The following is a 27,883-nucleotide window of genomic DNA, read 5'->3' as shown; positions in this document are numbered from 1 at the left end:
CTCGAGCTAGATAACCAATATCTCCAAATATCATCCAAACTGTCCTCTCCCCTCCTCCCAAGACCCCTTGGTCTCTAGCTCCTTCATCTCCTCCTCCCATGCTCGCCTCCAGTACTTCTCCAGAACCTCTCCCATCCTCTGGAAGATACTACCCCAATCTGCTTATCTCCTATTCTGTCCACTTTTAGGTGATCCCTGAAAACTCATCTCTTCAGGGAGATCTATCCTGCCTTTAGCTAACCGAATCATCTACTTCCCTCATCAGTTCATCCCTCAGAGTTACTACCTTTTGTTTCACCAACCCCTCCGTATTAGGCTGTAAGCTCACAGGAGCAGGGCCCTTTCAACCGTCTTGTATAGAATTGTATTGATGCTGCAATGTCTCCCTTTATATTGTAAAGCGATACGCAAACTGCTGTATAATAATAATAATCATAATAATAATAAATAAAAGTTCATTGCAGAAGTCAGTAAGTGCAAACTAATGAAAAATCCCCACTCAGTAGAAAGGCAATATCAAACACCTGACAAAGAACATAGGCTTGCTGGAAGTGGGAGGGGTTTTTTGGGGTCTTTGCAGCATTTTTTTCCCCAGTGTCCAGTCACCTGAAGGTACGCGCCTATAACTGATATCTGCCCTTGTCTTGTACTGTATGTGCAGAAAAATTAAAAAACAAAAAACACTACAATGCAGTTGTGGCAGGTCTGTGAGCAAAAATGGGATTAAAACAGATGGTAAGAAGTCATCACATTGCCTACTTACCCCCTGTAAATCATCTCTGAAAAGTGATTCGTACACAGATCGCTCTTCAGAGGAGAGGTGGCTTTAGATGCACATCTAAATCTACCTTAAAGGAGCTGCTAACAGGATCTTTCTGCAATCACTGCTGTGATGCTTGTCTTAGGGTAGATTTCGATTCCCTAAGACCCCAGATCTCTCCATAAAGAGTACCGGTCAATGACTATTACTGTCAAAAGGGATGTTTACATTCCTTGTGACAGCAATAAAAGTGATCAAAACTAAAGAAAAAAAAAAATATAACACCACTCCCTCCCATCCCCCCGTGCTCGCGCGCATACGCAAGTCATGCCCGCTAATGTAAACTGTGTCCAAACCACACGTGAGGTATCGACACAATCGTTAGAGCAAGAGCAATAATTCTAGCACAAGACCTCCTTTGTAACTCTAAATTGGTAACCTGTAGAAATGTTTAAAGGGTTGCCTATGAAGATTTATAAATACCTTCCCAAAAAAATTGCATTTGAAAGACTGCTGCGCAAATACAGTGTGTCATAATATATTGCAACGATCGCTATTTTATTCTCTAGGCAAAAAATAGATTTTTAACTTGTAAGCAACAAATGTCAGAAAAAGGCTTAGGCATGAAGGGGTAAACAAAACTTTCAACAAACTGAAAATTTCAAACCGTTTTAACGAATTGACTTGTTTGGTAAATTGGTATCAAAAATTTCCAGAACATTGCTGCCTGTATGCTTAGCATAACCGCTTGCTACATCAAACATTTCACTGATATCTGTATGGCGTTTACATGTTCTCCCTGTATATGTGTGGGTTTCTTCCAGGTACTCCAGTTTATTCTCACACTCCAAAGACACACTGGTAAGTTAACTTGTTTCTGCTGAAAGTGGCCATAGTACTTTGCATGTATGCATTTGAGGTAGGGGCCTTAAATTGTATGACTCTTGAGGGCAGAGACTGATATGAATGGAAAGTATGTAAAATCCTGTGTAAATTGTTGAAACATGTATTAAATCAATTATAGAAAATCCTCTTCATTTGTAAGATATTTCACCGTGTTCTGAACCAAAAATATAATATTTTACTGTCATATCAAAAAAGGATAACTTGCAGGAGAAAATGTTTATTTTGCATTTATATTATTAACTCTAATTGTTTTAAAATTATCACTGGTCAAACTTAACTTAAAAAGGAGAAGTCCAGCCTTTTAGGCTGGGCTTCTCCTCTGGGTCACAGGGGTGCAATTCGTTTTACACTCCTGTGACCCGTTTTCTGCAGAGAGCGGACTGAAGTCTGCGCTCCGCTGACGTCACTGCCATCAGTCGAGGCAGCGCGTCATCCCAACTTCCCAAGTCTGGATTTGCCAGCTGCCTTGATTGATTGCAGTCTCAGTGCAGAAACACCGGGGGACAGCTGCAGCATCAGTCTGACGCTCCATTCACCTAGGTAAGTATGAAACTAAAAACACAACACAAATTTCTCTTTTAAAAGTGGAACTTCACTCCCTCATTCAACAATTTAATTATTATTGATCCTCACGCTGCTAGCAATCGTAAATAGAGGAAAGCATATCATAATAACTTGTATTTAAGTTTTTTTTTTTTTTTTTACATTTCTTTGTTATTTCCTGGTCTCTTGCCTAGGCCAATTATGTCATACATCCCAGGAGTATTCAGGAGGGGAGGGGGGGGTTCTCAGCTAAGCACATTCTCCTGCCTGCATACCTGAGCCAAGAGCAGATTGTTTCCAGGAAGTAAATGCTACATGAATCATCTGCCCTTACTCAAGATGGGCAGATCCAGAAATGCTAGAGGGTTGTTTTTCAAAGTGATTTCTCAACAAAATAAAGCATATAGAAATGGATGGATGGGGGCGTTTGCTTTGAATATTAAGCATCAATTAAATAGTGTTTTTGGTTTGTGGTGCTCAGATGAAGTGAAGATCCGCTTTAACACGAATGGAAAGGTGAGGAAGCTTTGGACCACTGTGCAGAAAAATGTCAGTTTCACATTCAATATAAGTAACTCTAATACCAACCAGCAGGTGTCTCTCTTGCAACTCTCAAGGCCAAGCAGACACACGCACAATGTTGATTACCTGCTCTGTCAAAAGATTTCAAGCATACAAAAAGCCACTAAATTTAGCTTGGTTTGGGTTATGACAGGGGTATGGGAAACATGTTACTAAGGAAAAATTTCAGTGGAGAATGATTCGATTTTCAGTGTAGATTTTTATGACAGTTTCTCTGCAGGGAAAATTTGCTCTAATTTTCCAAAAACTAGAGTCCAACACCAGCATATAGAAAGCCATCAGAAATCTCAAACTGTGATTTCCCTTCACTTCCCAGAGATTTCTTCTCTCTTCCTGTTGTATTTTTGCTGGCAGGAAGAAAAGCTAAATATCTATAGTGTGGATGCAGACTGCAATGGTGGCATCAATAATCTAAAAGTACCAGAAGAGCCTGCTGTGAGGGTGACAAGTGTCACTTTGCAATAACACAATCTGCTTACTATTGCACCTTTGCTACCAGTATAAAATGAAACTAGTTTTTCATGCAGTTACATTTATTGGGCTCTGATGGCCATCCACACAGTCCTCTCCCACCAAGTCTGTGTGTTGCAATTTGTATTTACTCCTGTGCAGAGTTCAAACGCCATTTGTTGCGATGGAGTTCCACTTTTCAAATTGAATAAATCAAGATTGAAAAGAGAAAATGTACAGGAGAAAAAAAAATCAGAGCTGACAGTGAAGACTTTGAAGAGGCAATACAACACAGAGCAAAGCACACAGCAAAGGTCTCAGAGTGGCAGAAACAGGAAAGTATAAAACTGCACATGGAGGGGCATCAGAACCCAAAAGGTAACTGTATTAAAACAGGCATAGTCCAAAACTTACCAGACACTATACAAAAAATAACGTCATTACTGAATATCTCAGCTCTTGCAAACCAACCCAAAAGATTTTCAGACTGATTTAACTGCAAATATAATCTTATAAAAAATTCACAAATTCTATTTTTCCAATATGGAATAGAAACTGTTCATAAAAAAAGCTTACTATTCACAAAAACAAGGAGACTTTAGCGTACATCATAATTGTAAAAGCTTTCTTCCATGGCCCATTTGTTTTCTGTCTAAAAATGTCTGTAGCAGTAAACAAAATGCACAAAGTCAACAAGTCTTAAGTATTGTAAACATTATCACAATATGCCCAAATTAAAGTATGAAAAATATAATCAAAGCAGTCCATTACCATTGAAATTTTGGAGAAGTATATGAGCATAAGCTCTTTGACAGTAGAATTCTGCATTGTCAGATCCCTCTTCTAATGCCTTCGTCAGCTCCTGGAATTAAAAAAAAAAAAAAAAAAATTATGTCTACTGATCTCTACCGCCTACAAATATTCTCTACAAATATTGCTAAACACTCTACAAACATGATACAACAATGTAATTTACAAAATCAAGCACAGTTATTTTTAAAGTAAAATACCTTGTTCCAGAATAACACTCAACATGTTTTAAAAATACTGGGGGGGGGGTTTAAAAAAAAAAAGTGTTTCTATTGCGACGAGACATAGAAGGAAAATGGCACGGGTTCCATGCCTAATTATCAAAGGGATTGTGGTAGTGTTCAATGTAGAGAACTGCCGCAGACCTCCACCATATTAGATAAAAACACAAATAAAAGGATATGTTTACCTTTCAGAACACGTTACACACCTGTATTTAAGGTAAAACATATTCCGGCCACTCACCCCCTCCATGTGACAGCGAGTGGGGGTTCTTTTTCCCCGCAACTGCTGTCACAATTTAAAATTGGTGCGGCTGTGCAGGGATTTGCCTGTTGTAGATGGTCTCACCTTAAAGCGGTGTTCCGTCCCCCCAAAAAAAAAACAAAAACTAAAAGCCAGCAGCTACAGTAGGTGACCGCGATATTGTGTCAATCTCGCCGCACTTCTCGCCGAGATTTGACACCTACGAGCCCCGTCGCAGGAGCCAGCGCCGAGATGGCTCACTCATCGGGAAAGGAAAACGTTGTTTTCCTCCCGCGATGAGTGACAGGCAGCGCTGACAGCTGTCTGGTATGAATCCTGAGGCGGGAACACCGCGCCAAATTTTAAATGAAAAAACCGGCGTGGGTTCCCCCCTCGGGGGCATACCAGGCCCTTAGGTCTGGCATGGATTGTAAGGGGAACCCCCTATGCCGAAAAATCGGCGTGGGGGTCCCCCCCAAATCCATACCAGACCCTTATCCGAGCACGCAGCCCGGCCGGCCAGGAAGGGGGGTGGGGACAAGCGAGCGACCCCCCCCCTCCTGAGCCGTACCAGGCCGCATGCCCTCAACATGGGGGGGTGGGTGCCTTGGGGTAGGGGGGCGCCCTGCGGCCCCCCCACCCCAAAGCACCTTGTCCCCATGTTGATGAGGACAAGGGCCTCTTCCCGACAACCCTGGCCGTTGGTTGTCGGGGTCTGCGGGCGGGGGGCTTATCGGAATCCGGGAGCCCCCCCTTAATAAGGGGGCCCCCAGATCCCGGCCCCCCACCCTATGTGAATGAGTATGGGGTACATGGTACCCCTACCCATTCACCTAGGCAAAAGTGTCAATATAAAAAAAACACACTACACAGGTTTTCAGAATAATTTATTAGTCAGCTCCGGGGTCTTCTTCCGACTTCGGGGGGTCTCCTTCCGACTTCTCCCGGTGTTCGGCCTCTTCTCCCGGGCCCCGCCGCTATCTTCTTCCAGCTCTATTGCCAGCGAGGGGCCCGGTCTGCTGCCGCTGTCTTGTCGCCGCTGTCTCGCCGCCGCTGTCTCTCCGCTTCTTCTCTTCTTCCCCGATGTTGACACGACGCTCTCTCCGGCTGGAATGCTGTGTGCGAGCTGCGGAGCCATTTATATAGGCGGTAACCCCGCCCCCTTACGACGTCATGGTCCCAGCATGCGCAGGGACTCTGGCGTCATAAGGGGGCGTGGCCCCAGAGTCCCTGCGCATGCTGGGACCATGACGTCGTAAGGGGGCGGGGTTACCGCCTATATAAATGGCTCCGCAGCTCGCACACAGCATTCCAGCCGGAGAGAGCGTCGTGTCAACATCGGGGAAGAAGAAAAGAAGAGAAGAAGCGGAGAGACAGCGGCGGCGAGACAGCGGCGACAAGACAGCGGCAGCAGACCGGGCCCCTCGCTGGCAATAGAGCTGGAAGAAGATAGCGGCGGGGCCCGGGAGAAGAGGCCGAACACCGGGAGAAGTCGGAAGGAGACCCCCCGAAGTCGGAAGAAGACCCCGGAGCTGACTAATAAATTATCCTAAAAACCTGTGTAGTGTGTTTTTTTTATATTGACACTTTTGCCCCATACTCATTCACATAGGGTGGGGGGCCGGGATCTGGGGGCCCCCTTATTAAGGGGGGGCTCCCGGATTCCGATAAGCCCCCCGCCCGCAGACCCCGACAACCAACGGCCAGGGTTGTCGGGAAGAGGCCCTTGTCCTCATCAACATGGGGACAAGGTGCTTTGGGGTGGGGGGGCCGCAGGGCGCCCCCCTCCCCCAAGGCACCCACCCCCCTATATTGAGGGCGTGCGGCCTGGTACGGCTCAGGAGGGGGGGGGGGGCGCTCGCTCGTCCCCACCCCCCTTCCTGGCCGGCCGGGCTGCGTGCTCGGATAAGGGTCTGGTATGGATTTGGGGGGGACCCCCACGCCGATTTTTCGGCATAGGGGTTCCCCTTACAATCCATGCCAGACCTAAGGGCCTGGTATGCCACCGAGGGGGCAACCCATGCCGGTTTTTTCATTTAAAATTTGGCGCGGTGTTCCCGCCTCAGGATTCATACCAGACAGCTGTCAGCGCTGCCTGTCACTCATCGCGGGAGGAAAACAACGTTTTCCTTTCCCGATGAGCGAGCCAGCGCGACATTCACAGTACCCTGTCACCGAGAACCAGCGCGATGGTATCGCGCTGGAAACACAATCTCGCGGTCAGGTACTGTACACATACTGCAGCTGCTGGCTTTTAACAATAGGAGACTTACCTGTCCTGGAGCCCAGCGATGTCGGCACCACACCTGATGTTTCCATCATTGCGGGTAAGGGTACCCGGCAGCGTAGCCTTACGGCTTCACGCCGGGAACACTACTGCGTATGCTCGAGGCCCCGCTCCTCTCTCCTACTGGCCCAGCGACAGGGAGAGGAGGAGGGAGCCCTGCAGTGATGTCACGGGCTGCGGCCCGGACTCCCAGAAGTGAGAACAGGGTACCTGCCAAAGACAGGTATCCTGTCCCCCCCTCCCCCCCGAAAGGTGGCAATCGTGGCACCAGAGGGGGAGAGGAGACAAATGAGCGGAAGTTCAACTTTTGGGTGGAACTCCGCTTTAAAGTTCAGTTCACAATAATGCAATGCGATTTTCATGCAATTCCCAGTGCGATTATATAGTGCATCTTGCCTGTTGCTTTACTTACAGAAGTCATAGCAATTCCAATGAGACTTTGATGAGAGCAGTGTTTTTTTTTTAACCACTTCAGCTACAGGAGGTTTCACCCCTTAATGTCCAGGCTATTTTTTGCAATACGGCACTGCGTTGCTTTAACTGACTATTGCGCGGTCGTGTGCCGCTGCACCCAAACAAAACATATGTCCTTTTTTCCCACAAATAGAGCTTTCTTTTGGTGGTATTTTATCACCTTTTTTGCGCTAACAAAAAAAGACCGACAAGTAAAAAAAAATAAATATATAAAAAAAAAAAAAAAACTTTACTTTTTGCTATAAAACACACCCAAGGGGAAAAAAAAAAAAAAAAATCGAAAATTTCTTCATCAATTTCGGCCAATATTTTTAAAAAATCCCAATAAGCGTAGACTGGTTTACGCAAAAGTTATCACGTGTACAAACTATGGGATAGATTTAGGGCATTTTTATTTTTTTATACTAGTAATGGCAGCGATCAGCGATTTTTAGCGGGACTGCGACATTACAGCAAACAAATTGGACACCAGTGACACTAATACAGTGATTAGTGCTAACAAAAAAAAAAAAAAAAAAAAGACACTGGCAGGGAAAGGGTTTACACCAGGGGTGGTCAAAGGGTTAACTGTGTTCCTAGTCAGTGATTTCTAACTGTGTGGGGGGGTGGACTGACTGGAGGAAGAGACACATCTGTGTTCCCGATTAGCAGGAACACAAGATCTCTCTTCTCTTCTCGTCTAAAAACTCCTCTCCCAAAAGGACATTTCATTTACACCTAAGAGCAGCGGAAACACACATTCCTGCTTGTTTTTTTTCCGCGTTCTTAATGTGGAAAAGGTGCACATTTTTATCATTTGTCATGATCATGACACAGGGGTTGATGTCACCCGGCCCCACCCACGGATGGACCAGAGGTTTTTGCAGTGGATTACATTGTATCGAGTTGTGCCGATTATCTTTATTTTCAAACGTGAGTGTTACTTCAATAAAATAAATGATGGTTTTACACTATGGGAGATTTCTTTATCCACACATGATCTGACGTGGGAGAAAACCGGAGAAGTGTAAACTGAGAGGACACATACTGACAGAGCACAGATTACCAGCACAGATAAGAGACATGCTAACAAGCGTGCTTGATCCATATGAGAATATAGATCAAGCCCTGCGGTGAGCTGCCACCCTCACAATAGATTGTAACATGGTGAATTTTATGAATATTGGATCCAAGTGGAGAGTGGAAAAGGAAAATGCCATTTGAAAGTTTTTTGCACGCATTGAGGACTGTCTCTGGGACTTTATAGATAATTCACAGCAGATGTATTAATTGGACATATAAGTACCTTGGGACTTCTCTACACTCAATATTGTGTTCACATTCAGTTTATTTTTAATCTGATGCAGAGTGTCATGCAGTGTCCCCGGGGGGGGGGGGGGGGGGGGGGGGTCGTCTTTTCTGTTAATTACATACCAAAACTTATTTGCATATTGTTCTTTAGCATACCAGAAGTGAACATCTCAAGTCCACTCTTTACAACTTTGTAAGATGTGAAGAAATGATCCCGGAACGCACCCCTGCCAGAGGACTCTCCGTGTCCTAATCTGTATAGCCTGCTGCCCTTGCCTGTAAAAAAGCACTGGAGGCCGCGGAGGGATCAACCGTGGAGGCACCTTCACCACAGCATTCTGCCCGTATCCCGTGTGTATTCTATTTAGCCTGCTGCGCGCTGCCTATAATGAACAAACACTGGCAGCCGCAGAGCGATCAAATGGCTACAGCTTGTGAGAGCGTAAGGCGGAGAGATTTGTACACCACCCCGCCTCTCAGTGCAGACCGACCGGAAGCTTGTGTCACTATGAAAGCGAGCTGTGGCATGGATGGTGTGGGTAGGTAGCTAGTCTGTCGTCCTCCTCACTGTGTGAAAACAAGTTTTCTGGTTAACAAAAGATCAATGCTGCTGGACTGAGCCGTGGCCTGTCTCTTTGCTGGACTGGGCCGTGGCCTGTCTCTTTGCTGGACTGGGCCGTGGCCTGTCTCTTTGCTGGACTGGGCCGTGGCCTGTCTCTTTGCTGGACTGGGCCGTGGCCTGTCTCTTTGCTGGACTGGGCCGTGGCCTGTCTCTTTGCTGGACTGGGCCGTGGCCTGTCTCTTTGCTGGACTGGGCCGTGGCCTGTCTCTTTGCTGGACTGGGCCGTGGCCTGTCTCTTTGCTGGACTGGGCCGTGGCCTGTCTCTTTGCTGGACTGGGCCGTGGCCTGTCTCTTTGCTGGACTGGGCCGTGGCCTGTCTCTTTGCTGGACTGGGCCGTGGCCTGTCTCTTTGCTGGACTGGGCCGTGGCCTGTCTCTTTGCTGGACTGGGCCGTGGCCTGTCTCTTTGCTGGACTGGGCTGCACTGCGGTAGTCTTTGAGGTACTTGGTTCCCTGTTCTCTAAAAGGGCAGTTCGAGGGGGTGGATAGGGGTGTGGCCCAGGAGGGGGCGGGTGAGTTCCTGCACCTTTTCTCTGAAGAAAAAAGCCCTGTGTTTACAGCATTACCATGAAACCAATCATTCACAGCAACAAAAAAATATTTTTAAATGCACAGCAACTCAACTCCTAAAGACCATCTCTCAACTAAAAGTAAAAGGTTGTTGTCCAGATAGAGAGAATGATGGTCTTCTGGGATCAGTTGGAGAATATAATTGTCCACCAACTAAAATCAAAACATTTATTTAAACCTTCATTGGGAGTAACGAGAAAGAGATTTTGCCATAACTGTGGTTCACACCATTAACAAACATGGTGCATTTTAAAAAAGTTCCTGCTTGCTACATTTACAGCCAAAACCTCCAGCACAGGGAAGAATGGTACTTACATACACTAATTTAAAAAGGATTAAAGAAGATAAAAGGTCCATCCAGTTGTGAATGTGTGGTGTGTTTTTTAAACAATTCCTGTAGCCCTGTATTATTCTGCTTCCTGAGGAAGACACTTAAAAGATTTTTGAAGTGGTCCACACTCTAAGCCAGTACCACTTCCTGGGGGAGGGTACCATGTACAATTTAATAAACTCCAACAGATCATATTACAATTTTATGATGTACAGTATGAAATGCTTTAGCAAAATCTAGATCAACTACATTCACTGGACTTCCACCATCCAATTTCTCACTTACTTCCTCATAGAACAATATAAAGTTGGTCTGACAAGAATAGGGTTTCATAAATCCATGCCTTTATCACAGACAAATATCGGATTGTTCCACATTTCTGAGTTCCTTAGAATTCTCTCAAATATCTTACTATATGTATTTGTAATACAAATGTAAACCTGTCTAAAACACACTGAGGGTTGCAACACAACAGAACAGTAAGCAAAGCTATGAACGGGCCTTAATTAGTATAGACAAACTACCATACCATTAGTCATTTACAAGGAAATGAGCTTACCTCTAATGATCGCTGAGGATTTTCACTAATGTAAAGATCGGAAAATAATCTAAAACAAAAAAAAAAAAAAAATGAACAAACTAGTATAAAAACAAAAAACCAAACACACATTTGCCTTATATTACACAACATGTGTAATAGGGATACTATATGCACTCAGTATAGCTTTACTAAATCAACCAACTAGACTCACTGGTAATGTACATGATCGTCTTCTACAATAAAATGGTCTTGTTTAAAAATACGTTTAACAACAACGGGGCCCCATGTACACAAATGAGCAATCAACATACAATACTTTATAAATTAGCAGACAGGTGACAAGGTTGCAATTCTAAAATAGGGGTGTCACTAGACAAGTCAATTCAGAATGATAGGGAGTTCAAATCTGAACAGTGGCTGAGTATAGCAAGTTCTACAAAGGCTAAAATAGATGAACATACTGTTGCAATACAGATGTCAACTATTAGCCTGGAGCACAACAGGAACAACAATTTAAAGGGTAAGTTCACATTTACAGAAAATCCGTAAGGTGAACTTACACTGGACCCCAAACAACCAACAATCCCCCCCCGCTGTGAGACATCAGGTCACCGCTTCACCGGTCAGAGGGATTTGAAATCCCCGTGGCTTAATCCCCTAAAACATACCTTTTAAAAGTTATGTGTAGGAGGCATTCTAAATGGATATCGTCGACCAATCAGGACCCACCTAACCCGTCCTGTCAGCGCTGAAGAGGAGAGAAAGCCACAGGGATTTCAAATCCCTGAACTGGTAAAGCGGCAACCTGATGTCTCACGGCTGATAGCGTAAGTTCACCTTACAAATTTGCTGTAAAGGTGAACTTACACTTTAAAGTATGTATGCAAATTGTATTGTATTCATGGGCCTAGGCAAGAGAAAAAAAAAAAAAAGAAAAACACAACACACACCACACAAAAACAAGAATTTCAGACTACTTACAGTGGGGAAAATAAGTATTCGATTTTGTAAGTTTGCTCTCTTACAAAGAAGTGAGGGGTCTATAATTTTTTAAGTGTATTTTAAATGATAGACAGAATATCAACCAAAAATCCAGAAAAACACATGATACAAATGTTATAAATTAAGTTGCAGTTCAGTGAGTAAAATAAGTATTTGATCCCCTACCAACCAACAATAATGCTGGCCCCCACAGCCTGGCTACAGTATGTGCTCATGTGGTTCACACATTAGTCCTGTCAATTTAAGAAGGTGCTCCTAAACGACTAATCGTTATATGTATAAAAGACACCTGTCCACATCTTTATAATTACAATGCTGCCACAGACTGCTGGGGTCCAAAGGACACATAATCAGTACTAAAGGCTAGCATGTGGTCTCTGAGCATCAGATTGTTAAGGAGAACACGGTCACTCACGGGCAGGTCCAGGTCACCAAAACGGTTATTGATGAATAATGTAAAAGCAAACACACTCACTGTGTAGGAGGAGATAACACAGTCTCCGTCATTGTGCCTGGGGATATGAAGTTCAATGCAAGTACTGCAGTCACAAGCTGTAAACAAAAAACAAAATGCGTTATCCACAAGTTCAGAAAGAAGGAAGAAGAAAGAAGAAAAAAAAAAAAAAAGAAGAAGAAGGTTCAACATCTCTGGCCACCCAAGCTAAAATAATCACAGTTATTCTGGTTGAAAAAAAAAAAAAAAAAAAGAATCCATGTAGTTGAACTGAGGAAAACGCACACACACTACCCTATCCTTTACCCACAGTTGATTCAAAAGAAGGCAAAAAAAAAAAAAAAAAAAAAAAAAAAAGGCTAAGGTCTCTTGTACATGATACTCCTGTTTGAGCATCTACTTTTTCAGACGCTATTTTTTGTATGCATTTTCGCGTACATACATTCACACATTTTCAGACGCACTCACGCATTTTCATGCAAAAACTTATTCTCACATTCTCCTTCTCCGTGATATGTAAATGGACATTTGCGTGCATTCGCGCGCATGAGGCATAAATTACAGACCAAAAAAGCTGATTTTTCTATTTTTTTTTTTACTGAAGAATGCATGGCTTCTGTTTACACGCCTGTGTGCATAGGCACATTACAATGAATGGGTTGTATTTTAGCTAAATGAAGAAAAAAAAAAAAATAAAAAAAAAAAAATAAAAAAGGCTGTACTGAGCTTTTTCAAGTTGCCATGTGCAAGAGAACTAATAAAGCATGATCCAATTTGCTTCAGCTGGGGAAAACATTCCATCCTGATCCCTGCATCAACTTTACCTATAAATGTTAGTATCTAGTTATATTATGTACATTTAGTAAAGTATCCAGGCCTTTTTTAAAGCAATCTACTGAGCTGGCCAGAACCACCTCTGGAGGGAGTCTATTCCACATTTTCAGAGCTCTTACTGTGGAGAAACCTTTTCCTATTTGGAGGCCAACACTCTCTTCCTCCAGATGTAAGTATTGCCCCCCTTGTCCTCTGTGATGACCTTAACCACTTGAGCGCCAGAAGACAGAGTTGCACGATTAATCGTTAAGAATCGAGATCGCGATTTCCCCCCCCCCCCCTCTTAACAATGCACTTTCCCGATTCTATGCAGAGTTCTCTGCTCAAGCCGACAGCTGTCAAAAATAAAATAAATAAACAAACAATTAAAAAAAAGGAGATAGAGATATAGATATAGAGATATATAGATATAGATCTATATATAAAACACAACACAGCCAGTCTGACAAGTTTCTCAACATTCCTCAGCTGCTGAGCTAACTATAAACATTGTAACGTTTTTTCCTTTAGATCATAGCAATGAACTTCAGTCTGTAAGGCCCCTTTCACACTGGGGCGGGGTCGGCGGTAAAGTGCCGCTATTGTTAGCAGCACTTTACCATCAGTATTCCTCCACTAGCGGGGCGGTTTTACCCCCCGCTAGCGGCCGAGAAAGGGTTAAAAACCACCACAAAGCGCCTCTGCAGAGGTGCTTTGCCGGCGGTATAGCCGCACTGTCCCATAGATTTCAATGAGCAGGAGCGGTGTATACACTGCTCCTTCACCGCGCTGAAGATGCTGCTAGCAGGACTTTTTCCCGTCCTGCTAGCGCACCGCTCCAGTGTGAAAGCCCTCTGGGCTTTCACACTGGGGAGACAGCAGCGGCTGTTTCGGGTCAGTTTGCAGGCGCTATTGCTAGCGCAATAGCGCTTGCAAACTCCCCCCGGTGTGAGAGGGGCCTAAGCCCTGGTTCACATTGCAGCGATTAAGCATGCAATTTGACATGTCAAATCACATGCCAAATCAGCAGCTACTGCTGGCAATGGCACCGTCTGAATCGGTGCAACGCTGACATTGCAGCGCCACATCGATCCCCAAAAGTAGTTCCTGCGCTACTTTTAGCGACTTCGGGATGCGATTTCAATAGACATCTGTGCAGAAACCCGCACAGATGTCTCTTAATTCGCCCCCTGAAGTCGGGACTGACATGCGGGTATGAAATCGTGCGAGTTCAGCTGAACTCACACAATTTCATTACCGCTGTCAATGTGAACCTAGGGTAAATGAGGAGTTTAACCACTTATAGACACTTGTTGGTTAAGCCCTCATGCACACAGGCTGTTAAAAAAACGTTATGAAAACGCCAGTATCTTTGCAGTGATTTTTTTTAACTTTTTTCAGCTTTTTTCAGCGTTTTTGCAATAGCGTTTTTGAGCGTTTTTCCGCGTTAGCGTTTTTGAGCGTTTTTTTTTTTTCAAATTTTTTTTTTTTTTTTTTCTCAATGGATCAAAAACGCTAAAAAACGTTGGTGAATGACGTTTTTGAGCGTTTTTCAGCGTTTTTCAGCGTTAGAGCGTTTTTACAGCTGAAAAACGTCTTTCAAAACCCACTGGTCCTGGGTTTTTTTTACAGCTTAAAAACGCCTAGGTGGGCATGAAGCCATAGACTAACATAGACAGGCCTTTTTAAGCTGCAAAAAAAGCTCAAAAAAGCAGCTGTAAAAACGTCCGTGTGCATGAGGACTTAAAGTTAAAATCATTATTTTTGCTAGCAATTTACCCCCAAACATTAATATATATATATATCCCCCAAACACACCTCCAAGACGTTCACTACCCTGCTAAAGAAGCTGAGGGTAAAGGTGATGGACTGACCAAGCATGTCTCCAGACTTAAACCCCATTGAGCATCTGTGGAGCATCCTCAAACAGAAGGTGGAGGAGCTCAAGGTCTCTAACGTCCTCCAGATCCGTCATGTCATCATAGAGGAGTGGAAGAGGACTCTAGGGGCAACCTGTGACGCTCTGGGGAACTCAATACCCAAGAGAGTTAAGGCAGTGCTGGAAAATAATGGTGGCCACACAAAATATTGAAACTTTGGGCCCAATTTGGACATTTTCACTTAGAGGTGTACTCACTTTTGTTGCCAGAGGTTTAGACATTATTGGCTGTGTGTTGAGTTATTTTGAGGGGACAGCAAATTTACATTGTTATAAAAGCTGTACACTCACTACTTTACATTGTAGCAAAGTGTCATTTCTTCAGTGTTGTCACATGAAAAGATATAATAAAATATTTACAAAAATGTGAGGGGTGTACTCACTTTTGTGAGATACTGTAAGTTGTCTGTTATCTGCTGTTGTCTAGTTTATCTGCACCTGTATTTCCCCTGCATCCAAAGTACAGAATTTACACAGAATCTTTAAGTTCTGAAACGTAAAGTTCAACTACTTCAATACTGGGCACTTTAACCCCTTTCCTGCCCAGGCCATTTTTTAGCTTTCAGAGATGTCACACTTTGAATGACATTTGCGCGGTAATGCAACACTATACCCAAATTAATTTTTAATCATTTTCTTCACATAGAGCTTTCTTTTGGTGGCATTTAATCACCGGTGGGTTTTTAATTTTTTCCTAAAAAACAAAAAAAATACCAAAAATTTAGGAAAAAAATAAAAAAAAAAGCTAGAGTTAGTTACCTGGTAACTCCATTTACATTAATCTTCCAGGACAGCACATGAGAGAGTGGCTAAACCCACCTAAAATAGGAAACACATCATCCACAATCAAATAAAAAGAGCACGGTCACCCAGAGTCCTCAGTAGTAAGGAAGATACCAAGGCAACTAATGGAATAACATAATACCATAATAACCCAAAACAACACTGAATATAGGGCAGGGGTTCATGCTGTCCTGGAAGATTAATGGAAATGGAGTTACCAGCTTACTAACTCTAGCTTTCCAATTTCATCTTCCAGGACAGCACATGAGAGGACATTATAGAAATAACCTATTAGGTTGGGCTACTGCTTCCAGGAACTATATTACAAGGCTAAGTCCTGAAAGGACAGCAGAGCAATCCAGATGTGTCAAAACACTGTATGAAAATTAGACCAGGTGGTGACTTTGTAGAGCTGTTGAGGCAAAACTACAAATTCTCTGGCCACGCTGAGGTCAAAGACCTGAGAAATGACCCAAATCCACTAGGAAGTTCGACTTTTAAAATTCAGTACAGTGTGCCCTGAAAAGGTGAACGTGATCCAAATGCCTACAGTGTATTTTTTTCCATCATATTTTTTCGCCTTAATACATCCTATGCATTAACCACTTGCCGACCGTCTGACGCAGATATACTGCGGCAGAATGGCACAGGCAGGCAGAGTAACGTATGGGTACATTGGGGGGGCGATCATAGTATCACCCTAGGTGAACGTGATCCACCCTGGTCGTAGTCAAACCAGCACTGCAGTAACATGCAGTGACGTGGCGAATCCCATGAGTGCAGTTCAAGTTGGCGAGGTAGCAAGCATAAGTAGTGTCCCGCTGCCACCAAGAAGACAAAAACAGGCCCGTCGAGCCCATAGTGCCCTTCCTGCTGCATTCGCCAATTCTAATTGGGAACCCACCGCTTCTGCAGCACCCGTACTTCCTCCATTCACTGGCCAACCCGGCATTCAGGTAGAAACAGTTGATTTTACGTTACTTGATTTTTATTCGCCGTTTTTCACCGAAGATCTCTATAAATCTATTGTGGACCAAAGTAATTTGTATGCTGGTCAATACATCGCCGCTAATTCCCAGTCCTCCCTTGCCAGAGATCGGAAACCAATTACAGTTTCCGAATTTAAGACCTTTCTGGGCCTATCCCTTGACAAGGGCATAGTTAAAATGAGTACATTGCAGTCATATTGGTTAGAGGTCGACCGATATGGGTTTTTCTCTGGCCGATGCCAAAGCCGATATTCAGAAATCGCGGTGGCCGATGGCCGATATATGATGCCGATTTTTTTGGGCCGATATATTAGGCCGATTTTTTATTTTTTTTTCCCTTCGTCTCATAAAATCTAACAGTTAGACCCCTTTCACACTGGGGCGTTTTTCAGGCGCTTTTGGGCTAAAAATAGCGCCTGTAAAACGGTTCCCCTGCAGTCTGTGTGAAAGCCCGAGTGCTTTCACACTAAGGCGATGCGCTGGCAGGATGTTAAAAAAAAGTCCTGCAAGCGGCATCTTTGGAGCGGTGTATACCCCTCCTCCACCACTCCACGCCCATTGAAATGAATGCGCACCGTTGCCGAAGCGCCTACAAAGCATTTCGGCAGCAGCGCTTCAGGGGCGCATTTAACCCCTTCTTCGGCCGCTAGCTGGGTTATAAGTGCCCCGCTAGCAGCCGAATAGCGCCGCTAAAATGACGGTAAAGCGCCGCTAAAATTAACAGCGTTTTACCGTCAACGCCTGCCCGCTCCAGTGTGAAAGCAGCCTTAAGTAATAAGTGATACAGAAAATTTTTTATATTTAAACATTTATTAAACAAAACAGACCTCCAATCAGTTCACTTGTATGTAGAATTTAGATTAAAAAAAAATAACTATATCTTAAATATTAAATACACAAAAAAAGGTAATCAAAACTTTTGGACGAAAAAAAAATGGGCTAACTTTACTGCTTTTTTTTTTTTTTTTTTTTTAATTTCATTAGTGTATTTTTTTTTTTTTTTAATTGCGTTTGAAAGACCGCTGCGCAAATACCGTGTGACATAAAATATTGCAACAACCGCTATTTTATTCCCTAGGGTCTCTGCTAAAAAAAATATATATATAATGTTTGGGGGTTCTAAGTGATTTTCTAGCAGAAAATACAGGATTTTTACTTGTGCGTCCCCAAAGTCGCGCGATTTTGCCGCGATTTTTTTTACCGCGATTTGAAGCAATGCCTGTATCTATAGACCTCAAGTCGCATCAAAGTGGGACCAAAGTAGTGCAGGGACTACTTTGAAGTCGCTGCGACTTGAAGTCGCACAGATATGAACGGTACTCATTGGAAATCATGGGAAACAATTTGTCATGCGACTTTTCAGTCCCAAGTCGCATGAAAAGTCGCACTAGTGGAAACAGAGCCTTAGGCTCGGTTCACACTACCGCGACTTGGGATCCGACTTGTAAGCCCTCAAGTCGCCCCAGAAAGAGATTCACATTACAGTGAATGGGAGCGTCTTAATAGACACTACTGAAGTCGCTCCGACTTCAGAGCGTACTCCCTGTACTACTTGGATCCGACTTTGATCCGACTTCAGCCTATTGACTATCATTGAAGTCGGATCGCCGTCTCGCATGATCCGACTTCGGCATGCGACTTGTGCTCAAATGATCTTGAGGGGAACTCCGCGCCAAATTTTAAATAAAAATCCAGCATGGGTTCCCCCTCCAGGGGCATACCAGGCCCTTGGGTCTGGTATGGACCTTGAGGAGAACCCCCTACGCCGAAAAAACGGCGTGGGGGGTCCCCCCCAATCCATACCAGACCCTTATCCGAGCACGCAGCCCGGCCGGACAGGAATGGGGGTGGGGACGAGCGAGCGCCCCCCCCCTCCTGAACCGTACCAGGCCGCATGCCCTCAACATGGGGGGTTTGGTGCCTTGGGGGAGGGGGGCGCGCTGCGGCCCCCCCCCACCCCAAAGCACCTTGTCCCCATGTTGATGAGGACAAGGGCCTCTTCCCGACAACCCTGGCTGTTGGTTGTCGGGGTCTGCGGGCGGGGGGCTTATCGGAATCTGGGAGCCCCCTTTAATAAGGGGGCCCCCAGATCCCGGCCCCCCACCCTATGTGAATAGGTATGGGGTACATGGTACCCCTACCCATTCACCTAGGGAAAAAAGCGTCAATAAAAAACACAGTACACAGGTATTTAAAATAATTTATTAGGCAGCTCCGGGATCTTCTTCCGACTCCGGGGGTCTCTCCGGCGTCTTCTCCCGGTGTCCGCATCTTCTGCCGACTCCACCGCTATCTTCTGGCGCTCTTTTGCCAGCGGTGGTCCGGACCTCTGGATCATCTTCTTCCCTCTTCTCTTCCAGAGATGTTGACACGACGCTCTCCCCAGCCAGAATGGTTTCTGTGCGCTCTGCAAGGGACTTATATAGGGCGTGACCCCGCCCCCTTATGCCGTCACAGTCCCTGGGCATGCTGGGTCTGTGACGTTTTAGGAGGCGTGGTCACCGGGTGATGACCACGCCCCCTTATGACGGCACAGCCCCAGCATGCCCTGGGACAGTGACCTCATAAGGGGGTGGGGTCACCGCCTATATAAGTCCGTTGCGGAGCGTTCAGAGACCATTCCAGCTGGAGAGAGCGTCGTGTCAACATCTTTGGAAGAAAAGAAGAAGGCAGAAGTCCGGACCACCGCTAGCAATTGAGCTGCAGAAGATAGCGGAGGAGCCGGCAGAAGATGCGGACACCGGGAGGAGACGGCGGAGAGACCCCCGAAGTCGGAAGAGGACCCCCGAAGTCGGAAGAAGATCCCGGAGCTGCCTAATAAATTATTTTAAAAAACCTGTGTACTGTTTGTTTTATTGACGCTTTTTTCCCCTAGGTGAATGGGTAGGGGTACCATGTACCCCATACTCATTCACATAGGGTGGGGGGCCGGGATCTGGGGGCCCCCTTATTAAAGGGGGCTCCCAGATTCCGATAAGCCCCCCGCCCGCAGACCCCGACAACCAACGGCCAGGGTTGTCGGGAAGAGGCCCTTGTCCTCATCAACATGGGGACAAGGTGCTTTGGGGTGGGGGGGGGCCGCAGCGCGCCCCCCTCCCCCAAGACACCAACCCCCCCATGTTGAGGGCATGCGGCCTGGTACGGCTCAGGAGGGGGGGGGCGCTCGCTCGTCCCCACCCCCATTCCTGTCCGGCCGGGCTGCGTGCTCGGATAAGGGTCTGGTATGGATTGGGGGGACCCCCCACGCCGTCCTTTCGGCGTAGGGGGTTCCCCTCAAGATCCATACCGGACCCAAGGGCCTGGTATGCCCCTGGGGGGGGGGGAACCCATGCCGGATTTTTATTTAAAATTTGGCGCAGAGTTCCCCCTAAAGATTCATACCAAACACAGTGGCGGGGATCCAAGTCGGATCCCCGTTCATTGAAAGTCGGATCCACAAGTCGTGTTGAAGTCGGGTTGAAGTCGTGTTGCCCCTGTGTGAATCGAGCCTAAGGCTCAATGAACGGGGATCCGACTTGGATCCCCGCCACTGTGTTTGGTATGAATCTTTAGGGGGAACTCCGCGCCAAATTTTAAATAAAAATCCGGCATGGGTTCCCCCCCCCCAGGGGCATACCAGGCCCTTGGGTCCGGTATGGATCTTGAGGGGAACCCCCCTACGCCGAAAGGACGGCGTGGGGGGTCCCCCCAATCCATACCAGACCCTTATCCGAGCACGCAGCCCGGCCGGACAGGAATGGGGGTGGGGACGAGCGAGCGCCCCCCCCCCCGCCCCCTCCTGAGCCGTACCAGGCCGCATGCCCTCAACATGGGGGGTTGATGCCTTGGGGGAGGGGGGCGCGCTGCGGCCCCCCCCACCCCAAAGCACCTTGTCCCCATGTTGATGAGGACAAGGGCCTCTTCCCGACAACCCTGGCCGTTGGTTGTCGGGGTCTGCGGGCGGGGGGCTTATCGGAATCTGGGAGCCCCCTTTAATAAGGGGGCCCCCAGATCCCGGCCCCCCACCCTATGTGAATGAGTATGGGGTACATGGTACCCCTACCCATTCACCTAGGGGAAAAAAGCGTCAATAAATCAAACAGTACACAGGTTTTTTAAAATAATTTATTAGGCAGCTCCGGGATCTTCTTCCGACTTCGGGGGTCCTCTTCCGACTTCGGGGGTCTCTCCGCCGTCTCCTCCCGGTGTCCGCATCTTCTGCAGCTCAATTGCTAGCGGTGGTCCGGACTTCTGCCTTCTTCTTTTCTTCCAAAGATGTTGACACGACGCTCTCTCCAGCTGGAATGGTCTCTGAACGCTCCGCAACGGACTTATATAGGCGGTGACCCCGCCCCCTTATGAGGTCACTGTCCCAGGGCATGCTGGGGCTGTGCCATCATAAGGGGGCGTGGTCATCACCCGGTGACCACGCCTCCTAAAACGTCACAGACCCAGCATGCCCAGGGACTGTGACGGCATAAGGGGGCGGGGTCACGCCCTATATAAGTCCCTTGCAGAGCGCACAGAAACCATTCTGGCTGGGGAGAGCGTCGTGTCAACATCTCTGGAAGAGAAGAGGGAAGAAGATGATCCAGAGGTCCGGACCACCGCTGGCAAAAGAGCGCCAGAAGATAGCGGTGGAGCCGGCAGAAGATGCGGACACCGGGAGAAGACGCCGGAGAGACCCCCGGAGTCGGAAGAAGATCCCGGAGCTGCCTAATAAATTATTTTAAATACCTGTGTACTGTGTTTTTTATTGACGCTTTTTTCCCTAGGTGAATGGGTAGGGGTACCATGTACCCCATACCTATTCACATAGGGTGGGGGGCCGGGATCTGGGGGCCCCCTTATTAAAGGGGGCTCCCAGATTCCGATAAGCCCCCCGCCCGCAGACCCCGACAACCAACGGCCAGGGTTGTCGGGAAGAGGCCCTTGTCCTCATCAACATGGGGACAAGGTGCTTTGGGGTGGGGGGGGCCGCAGCGCGCCCCCCTCCCCCAAGGCACCAAACCCCCCATGTTGAGGGCATGCGGCCTGGTACGGTTCAGGAGGGGGGGGCGCTCGCTCGTCCCCACCCCCATTCCTGTCCGGCCGGGCTGCGTGCTCGGATAAGGGTCTGGTATGGATTGGGGGGGACCCCCCACGCCGTTTTTTCGGCGTAGGGGGTTCTCCTCAAGGTCCATACCAGACCCAAGGGCCTGGTATGCCCCTGGAGGGGGAACCCATGCCGGATTTTTATTTAAAATTTGGCGCGGAGTTCCCCTCAAGATCATTTGAGCACAAGTCGCATGCCGAAGTCGGATCATGCGAGACGGCGATCCGACTTCAATGATAGTCAATAGGCTGAAGTCGGATCAAAGTCGGATCCAAGTAGTACAGGGAGTACGCTCTGAAGTCGGAGCGACTTCAGTAGTGTCTATTAAGACGCTCCCATTCACTGTAATGTGAATCTCTTTCTGGGGCGACTTGAGGGCTTACAAGTCGGATCCCAAGTCGCGGTAGTGTGAACCGAGCCTTAGGCTCTGTTTCCACTAGTGCGACTTTTCATGCGACTTGGGACTGAAAAGTCGCATGACAAATTGTTTCCCATGATTTCCAATGAGTACCGTTCATATCTGTGCGACTTCAAGTCGCAGCGACTTCAAAGTAGTTCCTGCACTACTTTGGTCCCACTTTGATGCGACTTGAGGTCCATAGATACAGGCATTGCTTCAAATCGCGGTAAAAAGTCGCGGTAAAATCGCGGTAAAAAATCGCGGCAAAATCGCACGACTTTGGGGACGCAATAGTGGAAACATAGCCTTAGTCTTTAAATGGTTAAACTGAAAACTTCTCCACGGAGTTCAGTCTATTGATAAAAGAACCTGAAAGAGATACAATGTATCTTCTTATCAGACTTGGCAGGCTGCCCAGAGGAGGAGAGAAGATAACTTCACACAACTTGCAATTGACTTCTATTACAGAAGTCATTTGCAAGTCCCGCACAATCGGCTGATGCCGATTAAGTAAAAAAAGCCAAATATCGGCCGATATATCGGCCGGCCGATATATCGGTCGACCTCTAATATTGGTCCACTGATCCAATTTACCATATGCCCGTGCTCTCTGCCTCCATGACCAGGGCACAATACGAGCAGATCTTGCGGTTCATGCATTTCAACAACAAAGAACTCTGTTGTCCTTATGGAGACCCCGAATACGATCGGCTCTACAAAATTCGGCCCCTCATAAACCACTTCAACCAACGTTTTGTAGACTTGTTTACTCCCCATCAAGTTGTCGGCGTTGATGAGTCCCTGATTAAGTTTTCTGGCTGCTTGTCATTCAAACAGTACCTTCCCAGCAAGCGTGCCAGATATGGGGTCAAGATGTATAAGCTCTGTGACAGGGCCACAGGCTATACATGTAGTTTTATGGTTTACAAGGGAAATGATAGTCACGTAGAGCCAGAAAACTGCCCTGACTACATAGGAAGCGCTGGCAAGGTTGTGTGGGACTTGGTGTCACCCTTATTCGTAAAGGGGTACCATTTGTATGTGGACAATTATTACACGACACTTTTTGGTCACTTGTTTGATCATCAGATTGGAGCATGTGGCACCGTGCGACCTAATCGCCGGGGCTTTCCCCAGCGGCTTGTAGATTCCCGTCTTAGGCTGGGGGAGAGAGCCTGCTAATAACTTGCTCGCTGTGAAGTGGAGGGATAAGAAGAATGTTTTGGTTCTCACCTCCCTTCATGCAGACACGACGGTCCAAATTACTACGGCGATTGATGTTGTGGAGAAACCCCTCTGTGTCCACGAATATAACCAAAATATGGGAGGGGTGGACCTCAACAACCAGTTGTTGGCGCCGTACCTAGTTGCCCATAAGGGCAGACGCTGGTATAAAAAAAGTATCTGTATACTTATTTCAATTGGCTTTGCTGAACGCTCATCTGCTATACAGAGCTTCAGGACAGACTGGATCCTTCCTTAAATTCCAGGAAGAGATCATCAGAGCCCTTCTGTTTCCAGACGGTGCTCCACCTCACCTTCCCCAACCAAATGCAGTAAACCGGCTGCATGAGAGGCATTTTCCTTATGTCCTCCCGAGTACCCCTACCCAACGAGCCCCCCAAAGAAGATGTTGTGTCTGCAGAAAGCGCGGATATAGGCGTGACACCCGCTATTATTGTCCCTCCTGTCCTGACAATCCTGGTCTTTGCATTGGTGAATGTTTTGAATGCTACCATTTACTAGTTATTAGCGTAGGGCACAACACTGCACAGACTAGGACACACATTCACAGGGTCTCCCAAGATGCCATCGCATTTTGAGAGACCCGAACCTGGAACAGTTACAAAAAAAAAAAAAAAAAACACAAAAAAAAAATATAAAATAAAAAAAAAAAAAAAAAAATAGTTGTCGTTTTATTGTTCTCTCTATTATTCTGCTCTTTTTTACTGTATTCTATTCTGCAATGTTTTATTATTATGTTTTATCAGGTATGTAATTTTTTTTATACCTTACCGTTTACTGTGTTTTATTGTTAACCATTTTTTGTTTTCAGGTACGCCATTCAGCTGTAGCGCGGATTTATTTATCTTGACAGCAACAGCATTTGCTCCCACGATAAATAAAGCCGTGACTGCAGCACTGTAGGAGGTGATTTCACCACCACAGTTAAAAACAAAATGGTGCATGTATGCTCATCATTAGAAGTGGGTGGATGAAGGGAGGTATTCTAATGGTGGGCATACCCACCGATCAATCTCTTTTTTTCGTTCGGCCCTCAGGCTGCATGAAAAAAAAAAAAAATGGATCACAATATATGCCCAACAAGGACCAGCAACGTACCGGTATGAGTGGTTATATCTGAATGATGCCTGCAGGTTTAGGTATCGTCTTGGTATCATTCTTTTCAGTCAGCGGTCGGCTTTCATGTAAAAGCAATCCTAGCGGCTAATTAGCCTCTAGACTGCTTTTACAAAAAGTGGGAGGGAATGTCCCCCCCCCCTCCCCCCCTACCGTCTTCCATGGTTTTCTCTGGCTCTCCTGTCCCAACAGGGAACCTAAGAACGCAGCCGGTGGTTCCGCCAGCTGACAATAGAGCTGATCAGAGATCAGAATGGCTCCAATCATCTCTATGGCATAAGAAACCGGAAGCTACGAGCATTTCATGACTTAGATTTCGCCAGATGTAAACAGCGCCATTGGGAAAGCATTTTATCACACCAATCTTGGTGTGGTCAGATGCTTTGGGGGCAGAGTATAGATCTAGGATCTAACAGACCCCAAATTAAAAAAAAAAAAAAAAAAAAAGTACCTGTCACTACCTATTGCGATCATAGGGGATATTTACATTCCCTGAGATAACAATAAAAATGATTTTTAAAAAAATGAAAGGAACAGTTTAAAAATAAGATAAAAAGCAAAAAAACATAAGCTTCTAAATGTTGTGCATAAAATGCCAGGACAGTTCAAACCCCCCCCAAATGACCCCATTTTGGAAAGTAGACAGGCCAAGCTATTTGCTGAGAGGCATGTTGAGTCCATGGAATATTTTATATTTTGACACAAGTTACGGGAAAAAGACAATTTTTTTTTTTTTTTTGTCACTAAATGATATATTGCTCAAACATGCCATGGGCTTATGTGAAATTATACCTCAAAATACATTCTGTTGCTTCTCCTGAGTATGGGGATACCACATGTGTGGGACTTTTTGGGAGCCTAGCCGCGTACGGGGCCCCGAAAACCAATCACCACCTTCAGGATTTCTAAGAGTGTAAATTTTTATTTAAATTTCACTCCTCGCTGCCTATTACAGTTTTGGAGGCCATGGAATGCTCAGATGGCACAAACCCCCCCCAAATGACCCCATTTTGGAAAGTAGACACCTCAAGCTAGGAGAGGACACACACCCCTTATATCCTCTGTTGTCACCGGACAGGAAGTCATCTCCCTGGAGAGGACACACCACCCTTATATACTATCCTGGTGTCACCGGACAGGAAGTCATCTCCCTGGTGAGGGGACACACACCCCTTACATCCTCTGGTGTCACCGGACAGGAAGTCATTTCCCTGGAGAGGACACACACCCCTTATATCCTATCCTGGTGTCACTGGGCAGGAAGTCATCTCCCTGGTGAGGGGACACACCCCTTATATCCTATCTTGGTGTCACCGTACAGGAAGTCATCTCCCTGGAGAGGACACACACCCCTTACATCCTATCCTGGTGTCACCGGACAGGAAGTCATCTCCCTGAAGAGGACACACACCCTTCTTATATCCTCTGTTGTCACCGGACAGGAAGTCATCTCCCTGGAGAGGACACATATCCCTTATATACTATCCTGGTGTCACCGGACAGGAAGTCATCTCCCTGGTGAGGGGACACACACACCCCTTACATCCTCTGGTGTCACCGGACAGGAAGTCATTTCCCTAGAGAGGGCACACACCCCTTACATCCTATCCTGGTGTCACCGGACAGGAAGTCATCTCCCTGAAGAGGACACACACCCCCTTTATATCCTCTGGTGTCACCGGACAGGAAGTCATCTCCCTTGGGAGGACACACACCCCTTATATCCTCTGGTGTCACCGGACAGGAAGTCATCTCCCTGAAGAGGACACACACCCCCCCTTACATCCTCTGGTGTCACCGGACAGGAAGTCATCTCCCTGGAGAGGACACACACCCCTTATATCCTATCCTGGTGTCACCGGACAGGAAGTCATATCCCTGAAGAGGACACACACCCCCCTTACATCCTCTGGTGTCACCGGACAGGAAGTCATCTCTCTGAAGAGGACACACACCCCCCTTATATCCTCTGGTGTCACCTGACAGGAAGTCATCTCCCTGGAGAGGACACACACCCCTTATATCCTATCCTGGTGTCACTGGGCAGGAAGTCATCTCCCTGGTGAGGGGACACACCCCTTATATCCTATCCTGGTGTCACCGTACAGGAAGTCATCTCCCTGGGGAGGACACACACCCCTTACATCCTATCCTGGTGTCACCAGACAGGAAGTCATCTCCCTGGTGAGGACACACACCCCTTATATCCTCTGGTGTCACCGGACAGGAAGTCATCTCCCTGGAGAGGACACATACCCCTTATATCCTATCCTGGTGTCACCGGACAGGAAGTCATCTCCCTGGAGAGGACACATACCCCTTATATCCTATCCTGGTGTCACCGGACAGGAAGTCATCTCCCTGGAGAGGACACATACCCCTTATATCCTATCCTGGTGTCACCGGACAGGAAGTCATCTCCCTGGGGAGGACAGAGATGACACCTTCACAGAACTTCTGCCCTTCACTTACGCCATACAAACCTATAGGAGTTGTGTGTAGATCTCTCCTGGGAGTGTCAGGGCTCAGCACAGGGGCCACAATGACAGGATGATATGAGGAGGATCTCCCTACTCTGCTGACAGCTCTATAGCAAATGATCGGTGAGCACAACAGAGAAGGAACTTCCTGGGACAGTCAGTGTACTGCACCTCCACAATCATGAGGAGGGAGCACCATTCCTGGACTTACCGTGCACCACTCGAGCAGACCTCTACCTGCCGTTCACTGTCCGCCGGGAAAGTTCTGGATTCGCCGGGCACTTACTACAGCTGTCAACGAGGAGAAGCGCACACAGAGCGGCTGTACACTATACGGCAGCGCCCTCCGCTGGTCGGAGGAACACAGGCAGGCGAGACTTCCGCACTGACACAGGATTGTTCCTACACAGAAGAGCAGTGTGTGCGTGAGATGTATTATCCAATCCTCTCTCACCTCTGTACACCCCCTATAGAGCAGAGCACTACTATCTCTAATATGGACCTGTGTATTCTCTAATAACGTCATACCTCCCAACACTACTTCATTAGAAACCATATCCCTGTGTCCATAGGTATGTGCAGCCTATTGCATTAGGGTGTGCACCCCCCAAGCTCAAACACTCATTTCTGTGTGTGTATATGTATATATATATATATATATATACACACACAGACACAAACTCTCTTAGAAATAAAAGAAAAAAACATTTTAAAACATGGACGGTGTCAGTCAGTAGAATATGGACGGTGTCAGTAGAACATGGACGGCGTCAGTCAGTAGAACATGGACGGTGTCAGCAGAACATGGACGGTGTCAGTAGAACAGTGGACGGCGTCAGTCAGTAGAACATGGACGGTGTCAGCAGAACATGGACGGCGTCAGTCAGTAGAACATGGACGGTGTCAGTAGAACATGGACGGTGTCAGTAGAACATGGACGGCGTCAGTCAGTAGAACA

At 46.5% G+C, this 27,883-nt stretch overlaps 1 protein-coding gene across 1 annotated transcript in view; it reads right to left on the bottom strand.

Moving 5' to 3' along the window:
* Positions 1–27,290, bottom strand: part of SUGT1 (SGT1 homolog, MIS12 kinetochore complex assembly cochaperone) — a 232,010-nt gene extending 204,720 nt beyond the window's left edge. Inside the window, exons 1-4 of the mRNA XM_073614228.1 lie at positions 27,137–27,290; positions 12,108–12,184; positions 10,649–10,697; positions 4,013–4,103 (exon numbers count right to left, since the gene is read on the bottom strand). Coding sequence (XP_073470329.1) covers positions 4,013–4,103; positions 10,649–10,697; positions 12,108–12,139 — 172 coding nt within the window. The 5' untranslated portion in view covers positions 12,140–12,184; positions 27,137–27,290. The remainder of the gene's footprint in view (positions 1–4,012; positions 4,104–10,648; positions 10,698–12,107; positions 12,185–27,136) is intronic.
* Positions 27,291–27,883: the final 593 nt, after the last annotated feature.

The sequence above is a fragment of the Aquarana catesbeiana genome, linkage group LG02 (genome assembly GCF_042186555.1).
Source record: "Aquarana catesbeiana isolate 2022-GZ linkage group LG02, ASM4218655v1, whole genome shotgun sequence".
Classification (NCBI taxonomy): domain Eukaryota; kingdom Metazoa; phylum Chordata; class Amphibia; order Anura; family Ranidae; genus Aquarana; species Aquarana catesbeiana.
Note: the sequence above shows the minus strand (reverse complement) of the source record. Positions and strands in the feature narration are given on the sequence as shown.